The 12,220-nt window shown below is 33.8% G+C and overlaps 1 protein-coding gene across 1 annotated transcript; it reads right to left on the reverse strand.

Annotated features, from left to right (window-relative positions):
- Nucleotides 1-4,553: 4,553 nt before the first annotated feature.
- LOC141389729 (uncharacterized) lies at nucleotides 4,554-5,642 on the reverse strand. Its single transcript, XM_073961699.1, has 2 exons — nucleotides 5,485-5,642; nucleotides 4,554-5,418 (listed from the first exon to the last, which is right to left on the reverse strand). The coding sequence occupies exons 1-2, from the start codon at nucleotides 5,545-5,547 to the stop codon at nucleotides 4,831-4,833; spliced, it is 651 nt and encodes a 216-aa protein (XP_073817800.1). The 5' UTR covers nucleotides 5,548-5,642; the 3' UTR covers nucleotides 4,554-4,830.
- Between the last annotated feature and the right edge of the window lie 6,578 nt (nucleotides 5,643-12,220).

The raw sequence follows: 12,220 nt of genomic DNA on the forward strand, positions 1-12,220 counted from the left end.
AATGATCAAATCAAGGCCAGAGCAAACAGAATCTACTCAGCAACATCAGTCGACGCTGCTAAAAAACATCATTAACATACATCTATGTATGTCTGTCGAACCTACTATGGTTCAGCTGTTCTGAGAGCAAAGCTTTCAAACTTGTTACGAAATACTCTTCGGGAAAAAGAAAATTGACGTAGCTCAGTGGGAAGTTCGTTCCACAAACGCGCAGAGCGAACAATAAATGATCTTTCGTAAACGGATGAAGAAAACGTGGATAACGTAATTGTGTATTTCTAGTAGATCTGAAAAAACACAGTCTTTCTCGTAGAACACCAGGTAGGTCCAAAATCACAGATTTGTAAAGAAATGATATAACACGTTCTTTAACAATATATTTTAAAGGGAACTCCAAGAAAGTTGCTGGCATGAGCAGAAACATGTTGAGATCTACGCAAATTGTAGACAAATCGAATTATCATATTGAAAAGTGTTTCTAGTTTATCAATATTCTCCTCCGTTGTTCCAGAAATGACTTCTATGACATAAGATATAATAGACATTAACATGGAATAAGCTAAGTTTCTCTTAATACTAAATGGCAAAAACAGTTCTGTAGAATATACTTATGGGCAGAAAAGTATACTTATGGGCAGAAAAATCCAGCTTTGAGTCTATAACAACTCCTAAACATTTTAATCTGTCAACAAAACCGACCGTTGAGCCATCAATCTGTATATTCATACTACCATCCATACGCCATATTGGACCGAATAGCATGGCTTTAGTCTGAGAAGCATTTACAATTAATTTATTGTTTTGCAGCCAATTTGAAATGGCGCATAAGTTAATATTGACGTTATCTTCCAATTGAGCAACAGATTTCCCATTAAAAAATAAATGTATGTCATCTGCATACAAAAAAGGACGACAGGCATTGCCCAGAACACAACTACCAATGTCATTAGTATATAAAATAAAAAGAAGGGTTCCCAAAATGGACCCTTGGGGCACACCACTGTAAATATTACGCCTGTTGGAAGTACTTCCATTGTACGTAACATACTGGGAACGCCCTGACAAGAATGAGTGGATTAACTTACACGATTTCGAATCAAACAAAAACCTAGATTTAAGTTTATCAAGTAGTATTGTGTAATCTACTCGCTCAAAGGCTTTAGATAGACGTAGGGCAATTAAAACACCACTGTCACCTCTATCAACCATCTCCCTTATCGAGTCGGTAAGATCTACTAAAAGTGAAGTAGTGCTACGTCCACGTTTGTAGCATGCAAAAGGAAACGAGATGATCCATAGTTCTTTTTAAATCCAAATCTGTTCTGATTTGGATTTAGCTCCCATATATATTTTACATATTCACAGTGGTGTAGGGTATTATATAGTCGGCCCCGCCCGACTTCAATCCTTTCCTTACTGGTTTTTTATTCACCCTATTATGGTTAGCTAGTCGTATGCGTTCAAATGTCGTAGGCGTAGTCGTAGTTTACATTTTCTATACAATGAAATATTATATACTACGAACATTTTTTTATTTTATAGCATCATAGGTCCATAACATCTCGAAAGTAGCACATTCATAATTCCCTGGACGGATTTTTTGGTTTATAAATAATAAAATATTAAAACAACGACTATGGGATTAAGCCTGACTATTTTGAAAAACAAAATCCCAAACAAAAAACGCCAACCCTCCTGGTTATAAATAACATTAATTTTTTTGATACGACAAATCGGTATCACGTATGGCGTCGGAATAAGAGGAAAAGTCGTGACCGATTTTTTTAACGACTGGATATAAAAATAAATCAATTTAAAAAAAAAATTGGGAATGATTAATTAAATATGTATGTATATTGAAAAATAACTAAAATAATTAAAAAATTTACTTTTATTCATTTTCGTATGCCAAATTTCGTGTTTTTATCAAATGACAAATTTTCTATTGAAAATCTGCTCGATTCCGGAATGCAAATTTCTTAGTTCTTGTTCAAAAGATTCGGTTTCGAACGAATTATTTTACAATTAAAAAAAATTATTTTTTTTTTTTAATTTTTTATGCGAAAAAAATTGTCGCCGTAAATTTTTCGTGATACCATAAAATAACCCTACGACAACGACTACGCCAATGACTACAAAACGTCTACGTCAAACTATTATTTTGATTTTAAAAACTGTAGGGTTGGTTTTCCTTCTGGATTAAAAGTTTAAACATGATCTATTAACAATTGTATTATTTTTTTACCAAAAGAATTCTTTAAAATTTGATATTTAAGCTTTTAAGGACGAATATATTCATAATACCAATCAGTCGTTTCGACACGTCAACTTGCAATTTTGGTAATAAGGCGGATTATATTATTAATAATAGTTAAACAGAAAAGACATTTTTGAAGAATTTTATTAATTTATTATTGCAAGGTAATTCCAGCTCAATCTAATTTTTTTTGTTTTTATACCCTCCACCATAGGATGGGGGTATATTAAGTTTGTCACTACGTTTGTAACTACTCGAAATAATCATTGTAGACCCCACAAAGTATATATATTCTTGATCAGCGTGCAATTCTACATCGATATAGCCATGTCCGTCCGTCTGTCCGTCTGTGGAAATCACTCTAGCGTCCGAACGGGTTGACGTAGGTGGATGAAATTTTGGGAAAATATGTTATACTTACGAAGGACTTTTGGTATTGAAAGCGGGCTATGTATATCCACGCTTTCGTATAGCCCCCATACAAAATGACGCGTGACGCGTCGTCGTTTTAAGGAATTTTTAAGATATTTGGCCCATTTTACCACCGAATTGGTTGTAATTTGGCACTTTGTGTCTCCAGAGGCCAAAAAATATTCCTACCAAAGTTGGGTTATATAGGTCCACGTTTTGGTATAGTCCCCACATAAGACCCCTTATAAAGTACGCGCCAATTTAATATACTTTGAATGTATTAGACCCATTTGACCAAAGAATCGGTTGTACTTTGTATTTTGTGTTTCCAGAGGCTAAGAAACATGTCTACCATAAAATGTTTATATAGGTCCACGTGTTGATATAGCCCCATAATATAATATCTCCCGATTTTCAATATTTTGAACGTTTTAGTCTCATTATCACATCGATATGGCTGAAATTTGGTATTTAGTCTTCTTTAGGCGTATAAAACTTTCCCCAAGAAATTTGTAGGTATAGTTTCACGCATTCATATAGCCCCCATAGAACGGTACCTTCCGAATTTCGGTATTTTGAAGGTTGTGGCCACATTAATCCACCGAAATGGCTGAAATTTGTGGTGGAGGGTATAAAAAGTTCGGCCCGACCGAACTTAACGCTTTTCTTACTTGTTGAATTTTAAAAACAACATGTTTTTAAAAGTGGGATGCAGTTAACATTGATTTAATTTCGGGAAAGATAGAGAAGACTAGTTTCGTCCAACGCCAATTGGACCCTTGAACCATCAGTAAAAAAAATCTAAAAATATACTAAAATGTTTTGTTGATGAAATGCTAGGTGGATAACATTTTGGTGAATTTAGCCAGAAGTAGCTACGGAGGGGCAGCCGATTTTGCTACACCTCGTTCAATACATTCAGGGCAATAAAATGTCGTTATTCCTAACAGTTTCTTAAAGGGTGATGAAACAAAACACCGTTATATATATTATTGTCTAAATTTTAATTATTATTCAATTCATTCTCGTTTTGTTTTAGTCTAATAGAGGCAACATAGTCAACGAAATGAGCCTGAAGAACAACATCAGCTAAGAAACTAAAACTAGTCTTATCAACAATACAAAGAAACGTTGCTCTTTGTTAATCAGATTTTGTCGTGGTGGCCGGTTTGCTTAACCTCATCCGGTTCGTGACAATAACAGTAGTAGTAATACGATTGTCTGTCTGTCTATTTAATTGCTTTGTTTTTTCCAGATCTTCAATGTCGAATGGAAAGAAAAATATTTATTTACTTTAAACAAATGTCGATTGTTTTAAAAATTCTTAAGATTCACTTAAGTACCTGCTATGAGGCACGATCGTCCAAATGCTCGGATTTCAGGTAAATTTTATGAAACTATTCCTTAGTTTGAACTTGTTTGTAATGAACACATGTTTTTGTTTGGAAAAAGATAAAAAGGATCCTCCTCTAATCCATGGACAATAAGAATTAAGGATTTTCCTTTACTCATTTTGCTGCTTTCTGTTTCCCGTTGTACTTGAAAATATAACGAAAACAAAGATACATAAATGTTTTCAAAATGTTATCCATAAACAGCATGAATTTTTAGGTAGATACAGATAAACTGAATGAATTATGGGTGGCCTGCAAAGGACAGGTGAAAATTTGAATGTGGTTGAAAGTAACACAAATTGATGATGTTGTTGTTATTGTTTATGATTATTTAGGATTTAAATGTGGACATGTCAATTCATTGCAAACGAAAAATTTTAAGACAGCTGTTGGATTTTTTTGGAAATTCTGAGAGGATTTTAAATAACACACTTCCGAAGTATGCCATTAAAACAAAGACATAAACGGATATCCAAGCAAAAAAAGAAATGTCTTATTTTCCAGATCCAATATATTATATAACATACTGATGGAATACAATGCACTATTACAAAACAAATCTCAGCTTAAAATAAACAATTTTCAAGTGTTTTGGCGAGGTTGTTTACATTTCGATTCATTATGTTACGTTCATAATATGCACTTTATAATGGACATAATTAATAATTATGTGGACATAATTTAAGTCTATTATTCAATCGAAACAATGCAATTATAATTCATTTTTGTTTAAAAAAAAAAACTTTGAAAAAAATATCGTTAGATTTATTAAACAGTTGCTACTTCAAGCATTTTTGTTTTTACAAAGTCCTGCCATGACTTCATGACCTGCAATACCTCCACCACAACCTCATTTTGTAATTCGACCAAATGATGCTTAGCCAAGGCCATTTTCATAACTGCATAATCCAGGGAACGTTCACCACCCACATCGTCACCCGGTGGAATCTTCAGGTCATCAACAAGTTGTACAAAATCCTTTAGAATTCGAAAACGATTGGCGGCATTCGTTTCCAGCGCAATATTGGCTCTGTTCAAATAACGGGTCATTAATTTAACCTGAGCTGCCAGATAATCACTGCGTCCAACAACATCGGACAGATCGTTTCTCAAATGTGTAACAGCATCTCGTGAAGCTTGCAATTTGTCATGGGCGGTGACATTCAATTTTCTCTGTTGTGACCAAATGTCATTCATGAAATGCGGAGCTGATGTTGTGGATGTTGGCGCCGGTTGTTTGCCGCTTGAGAACTTTATCAACTCGTCGCCAATTTGTAGATCACTTTTGAGAGATGTCTCGCCAGAATCTACACCAAAATTGAAACCAAAACGAAAAATAACATTTGCATAAGTCACCTAAAAAAGTGAGGAAAAATAAAATTAATGGAAAGTTAGTCTTTACAGAAAGTGTCTGGCACCTACCCCAACAGCACTGAGATTGAAAATAAAAATCGAAATTAAAATATTTTGCGTCAATTTTACCATGCTTTAAATTTCATTTACACTGTTCAACTGAATTCATTTGCTTTGAAACAAAATCAACAATTTGATTAAATCTAAATGAAATCTTCTCCAGGCTTTGTGTTTTTGTAGAACTTAGTTATCAATCCACTGAGGTTAAGGTCAAACAATTTTTTGTTTGGATTTAAGCGAAATACTAAGCCAAAAATATCTGTCAAATTGTATTTAAATAATTGTATTATATTTTAATAACGAATGCTAAACCAATTTCCAATTTCTTTTGTATTTAGCGATTTTTGAGAAAAGTTATGAACTCTACGTGGACCTTGGGCTTCATGATGGAAAGTATGTATGGGGATTTCTGAGTGAAATATGACTTTTTTTCAAAAAACTGTTTTTTTTTATTTCCTTTACTTTTTGTTGTGTTGATGCTGCTCATCAGCAAAACATTTTAGTATATTTCCTGATTTTTTGAGTAACGGTACCAGAGATATAGCGCCTTGAAAAAGTCAAATTCAGTAAAAACTATGTGCAAAGAAATACTCATAACTTCTTTAATATTAGTCCAAAGAGAAGACATATTTTTTTGTTTTTTCGTCAGGTATCTAATAAAAAATAGAAACAAAATTGCACAATAGGTTTGGAAGCAATTTTCGCGATTTTATATTTAAAATTAATTTTTATCAATTATTATACTCTTTTTCTTGAAATTTTTTGTATTAAACTACGATTAATTACAATTTTAATTTTAAGTCCTATTTGGTAGTGGAATTCGAATATAGTTATTATTTTTCAAAATTTGTCAAAGTTTTTCCTATATACCACTGTGCAAATTTTGATATTTTACAAAAAAAAAAAAAAAAAAAAAAAAATAATAATAATAATAATAACAAGTAAAAAAGTATCAGTCGGCTTTGCCGACAGAGATATACCCTCAGCCTGTGTATATTGAAACAATTTTTTTCCAAAAAACGCATATATTTAGGGAGTTTTAAAAATTTTGGGCGTTTGAACTGACAAAAATGTTGATTAGGATTTAATATCAAAAGTTTTGCGGAGGAGATACTAAAAAGAATGAATCTCCATCCACTACATATGGTACCATAGGGGTTTTTTAGACCTTTTTGCCCCTGAAACAACTTTTACCATCGCAATTGAGGCAGCAATGCAAGTTGCTTCAACAAAAATTAAAGTGATTCGAAAGCCGGTCTTAAAGTGAACATGTATCCGAAATTTTGTGTGGGAGGTACCGGATGGAGTGGACAAATATAGTCTATATTTGAACCTGATCTATATCTGGTAGATATATTAGGATGTTTAAAGTATGGACCAATTCGGCCACTCTCTTCAAGAGTTATCGTACGCACAATTTTTCCGAACATTTTTGAACTTTTGTGGGGGAGGTACCTGAAGGAGTGGACCGATATGGCTTATCTTCGAACGACTTATACCGTCGTATGGAGGGCAGTGAATACATGTTGCTAAAGCAAAAATCAAAGCGATTCGAGAGATGTTCCTAAACTGAACTTTTCCAAAATTTTGTGTGGGAGGTACCCGACGGAGTGGACCGATTGAGTCCACATTAAAACCTGGGGCCTAATTATGTGATTCGATATCGAGTTGTTTCGACCTGAGTACTCAAAGTTGGGATGACAACATTCGTTATCGAGTAAAATTATCGAGAAATTGAGCATAAATTTGCGAGTAATTTCTCGAGGCCAAATTACCTATCGTAAACAAATAAAATGAAAGATTTCCTTATTGTCTTTTTGTTTAAAATGTAAAAATTGTTGTTTGTTGTCGTTTTATAGAAGAAAAACGATGTTAGTAAATAATTGGCAGCATTTTTTAGACAATATAACAAGAGAAATTGGGAAAAGTCCTTTGCAGTCGTTTTGAGAAATTGTGATAAATTTAGAATTAAAATGCATGCAATCATTAACCAAAAATTACTTTTGCAGTCGTTAAAAAATAAGCATTTCTGGAAAAAAGAAAAAAAATATTTAATATTAATAGCCTTTATTGTATAAGGGAAGTACATTTTAAACATTTTATCCCCCGTTGTTTACCAAAGGAAATATTCTCTCAGAGAGGCTAATGCAAAACATCCACCAAACTCTCTCTCATTTATTTTGAGAGAGGATTATTAAGGTAGATGTATCAGCAATCCGTTACAACAATGTCAAAAAGATTTTGCAAGAATTAATAATTTTCTTATTTCCATAGCACAACTTCATTCCGAAATTATTATTGAATGTATTGTTCAACAAATTCCACAAATATTTACATTTTTCATTCATAATTTAGTTTTTTTTTTTGGTTCTTGCCATGGTAGAACAAATACAAGGTAAAGTTAATACTACAACAAATACAACTCGAACAACAACCACAAAGGAATTTGTTTTTGTTTGTAAACCTTAGTGTCAACGTAAATGTAAACAAAACAAGGAAATGTCTATAAATTATTGGAATTTAAAAAACTAATATTTTTTCACATTTGATTGAATATTTTGGAAAACATGAATGAAAACTCGTTAGATTTTCAATTTGAATGTTTCCATATCATTCCACTAAATGCATAATTTCTCGCAGAAAGTAGAATACTTGCAAAAATGTTTCGGGTCGCTGGTAATTCATTGAAAAAAGAGAAGATGTTTCAATCATTTGCTTTTGAAAAAAAAAAGCACATGTTTATTAGGGCTTTATTCTTTTCAAGTTTAACAAAATACCACACATATTAACAAATATTGTACCGCCTCTATAAGCGATGTTTTAGTGTGCGGCATGTCGTTCGGACCTGGAGGAGGTTACATGTCAATGATATGAAGCCGTCTTTATGGGAAATAGTTTTTTTTTCTGATGAATAAATTTGTTCTTCAAAAATATATATCCCTAATATACATCGAACATAGAAATAAATACATAAAATGTCGAATGGAATTTGACACTAACACTACAACCCAGTTCAGTCAGCTGGGTATTGCTGCTACCTTTTCTTGTTCTACCATGGGTTCTTGCTTTCAAAAAACACCTTTTTTACCTCTACCTTCATCATATTCCCTATAGTACACATAGGTTTTCATAGTTCGATTACCGGTTACTCTTGAAACATTCGATCAACGATTTCGATCGAATCTCGTCATGCCGCTTTTTTATCGTGTCGAAATCTTTTTCACGAGCAAATACTCGATCGAATCGAATCACGTAATTAGGCCCCTGATCTAAGTCTGGTACACGCTCCACGATGGGCAAAGTATGGACCAAATCGGTTACACCCTTCAAGAGTTATCGTGCGTACAAATTTTCCGAACATTTTCGAACTTTTGTGGGGAAGGTACCGGAAGGAGTGGACCGATATAGCTCATCTTCGAACTTAAACTAAGTTTGGACAAAATATTACGAAAGCCAAAATTTGAACCGAATCGGTTCATCCCTTCGAGAGTTATCGTGCGCTCCAGCCAGACAGACAGACAGACGGACGGACATTGCTCAATCGACTCCAAATTGTTTGAAACACATTTCGTCCAAACATACTTGGGGTCTAAAACCATTATTTCGATGAGGCACATTTTGCCCGTATGAAAGTGTATATGAAGAAAAGACAAAATTTTTTAGTTTTCCATAAGAAAAAAAATTAAAAATTTTTTTTAAGCTACATGAAAGATTTTTGGTACATAGATTGGGAAAAAAATCCCATTCTTAAATCTGTTCGAGATACTAATTTTGGTTGTTGCGCGCAAAAGTTATGGCGGTTTCAATTCTGATAAAAAGAAAAAAATCTTTAAAAGACTCTAATCATTATATTGAGAAACTCTCTTAATTAGGGGCTCCCTACGTAATATATGATTACTGAGGCCCCATAACATTAGTGAAAAAGTTTTAAGTTTTCGCGGAAATTGAGAAAGAGTTAAAAAAATTGGTACTTTGCAAATTGTTTTAATACAATTCAACCTGTTTATGCATCTGAAAAATATATAAAAAATATGTACGTAATCTATACATCGCGAAGATTCAAATGAAACCAAAACTATACAAATCCGTTTAGTGGTTTTCATATTATAGCAAAAACAAAAAATATATTGAGGAAATTTATAAAATTTTTGTAAGAGAAAATATTTATTAAAATTTATTTTGTGAGTTAGTTGAAGAAAATGTAGGAAAAATAGGTTAGAGTTATTTTTATATTTTAGTTAATTTTCACGCAAAGAATCACATTTTTTATTCTAATCACTTCTCGAATACACGCTAACATCTAGTGGAAGATATGGGTATCGTTCAAATAAATGTTGGGTTCCTTTAAATGGGGTATACTCTTGAAATAAAACTGTATCGGGTAATGTTCATTTTGAAATGCGTGTAAATCGCGAAATCCTCAAAATCTCTTGATGCGCATGCGGTTTACCAACACAGCGAATTCTTCTCTTTTAATTTGTACACATTTGCCAGGATTTACTTTGGCCGCTAAGATGTAGCTTCGTCTGCAGTTTAGTGTGCAACAAACTGTATAACGCTTATAATTTGCACAAAGTGCATACACTTTTTATGCGCATCCGATTTTACTATCAACCGCGAAAAAATACATCGATCTAAACATATTTCAATAAAATCCATCAAGAACCGTGGATGTAGCATCACACAGTATTTTTTGGATAAATCGGATACAGCTCCCATGCCACTAAATTTTTCAAACCGCTGTTTTCGCACAAACGCGAGTGATGATTCACTTTCTTAATTGAAATGGAAACGATCCACATAAAACGCGAATTAGTCAGCGATATTTTGAAAAACATTTTTCGCAAATTTTTCAATTTTTGCAGTAGCCATTTCTGCCGTTCTAGTAGATGGATTTTTACGATCTGTGATTCATATGATCCGGATCGTCGAAAAACTAAAATATCGCGGGGTACCAGCACACTCAAAACGATATTGTAAATACTGTACCCAAAAAATAGTTTTTTTAGAAAAAATATCGCACTAAATGTTGGCCTTTGGCAGTAGATTACTCTGCTGCTGTGTGGGCTACATACTCAATATACATATCAGATTATGCGAAATCGCGAGTTCTTTTATCATATAATTGGTTTTTCGAAATATCCGAATGCGCGTCCCAGTTACATAAAAAATACAAAAAACACCTGAAATCCGGCTTCAAAATGTCAGCATCCATAAAAGGTGGATACAGTGGAAATTTTGGAAAGTGATACATTAGAAGTGTAATCTTCATTTTGTATTCTCCTACTTTTACTTTGGACAGATGTCCGTCATTTGAATGGTTTAATCAGAAATCGAATAGCAATGTAAAAAACCTGTTTAGCTACAACGTGTTTTTACCTATGTTTTTCCTTTACGCGGTCGTAACTACCACGTAAATTAAATTTGTTTGCTAAATTTTTGAGCTTTGTACAAAAACATCTAAATTAATCCAGCAATAGTCATAGTTACTGGTAAACTACAATAGTTCGCGTATTATAGTAGTGCAAACCTTGGCTTCATGGAAACTAAAAAATTTTGACTTTTCCTCATATACCCTTCATAGGCTGAGGGTATAAAAATTGCATTTATTAACATTTGTTTTGTTGTTTTACATGGGAATTCATCTTAAACATCTTAAAAACTTCTTAATTTTTCGATTTTGAAAATGGTTTAACCAGCATTATTAGGTATTTATTGAATGATGCAAAAGTGATAAAAAATGTTTTTAAATATTAAATAGCGAATATTGCATCCAAGCATCACTGTGCAAAATTTCTTTCTATTTTTATACCCTCAGCATATATGCTAACGGGGGTATATACACATTCATACGGGCAAAATGTGTCTCATCGAAATAATGGTTTTAGACCCCAAGTATGTTTGGACGAAATGTGTTTCAGACAATTTGGAGTCGATTGAGCAATGTCCGTCCGTCTGTCTGTCTGTCTGGCTGGCTGGCTGGAGCGCACGATAACTCTCGAACGGATGAACCGATTCGGTTCTAATTTTGGCTTTCGTAATATTTTGCCCAAACTTAGTTTAAGTTCGAAGATGGGCTATATCGGTCTACTCCTTCCGGTACCTCCCACACAAAAGTTCGAAAATGTTCGGAAAATTTGTGCGCAGGATAACTCTTGCTGGGAATAACCGATTTGCTCCATACTTTGCCCATCGTAAAATGTGTACCGAACTTAGATAATGTTTCAATATAGACTTAATCGGCCCACTCCTTCGGGTACCTCCCACACAAAATTTCGGAAAAGTTCAGTTAAGGGCCATCTCTCGAATCGCTCTGATTTTTGTTCTGGAAACTTGTATTCACTGCCCTCCATACGACGGTATAAGTTTCATTAGGGGCAAGTCCATACTTCCTGAGAAAATAGTCTGAAAGTTGCAAAAAACGCTATGACACCGTGCGATCTGGTTGGAGCGCAATATAACTCTAGAACGGATCTCCCGATTCGGTCCAACATTTGGCCTTGGTAATATTTTGTCCAGACATAGTTTAAGTTTGAATATAAGCCATATCGGTCCACTCCTTCAGGCACCTCCCCCAAAAAGTTCAAAATATTCGGAAATTTTGTGAGCACGATAACTCTTGAAGGGAGTAACCGATTTGGCCCACACTTTGTACATCGTGAAAGTTCTACCAGACTTAGATGAAGTTTAAAAATGGTCTCAATCTGTCCACTCCTTCCGGTACCTCCCACACAAAATTTCGGAT

Source organism: Musca autumnalis, unplaced genomic scaffold (genome assembly GCF_047663935.1).
Source record: "Musca autumnalis isolate F117 unplaced genomic scaffold, ASM4766393v1 scaffold_1, whole genome shotgun sequence".
Taxonomy (NCBI): domain Eukaryota; kingdom Metazoa; phylum Arthropoda; class Insecta; order Diptera; family Muscidae; genus Musca; species Musca autumnalis.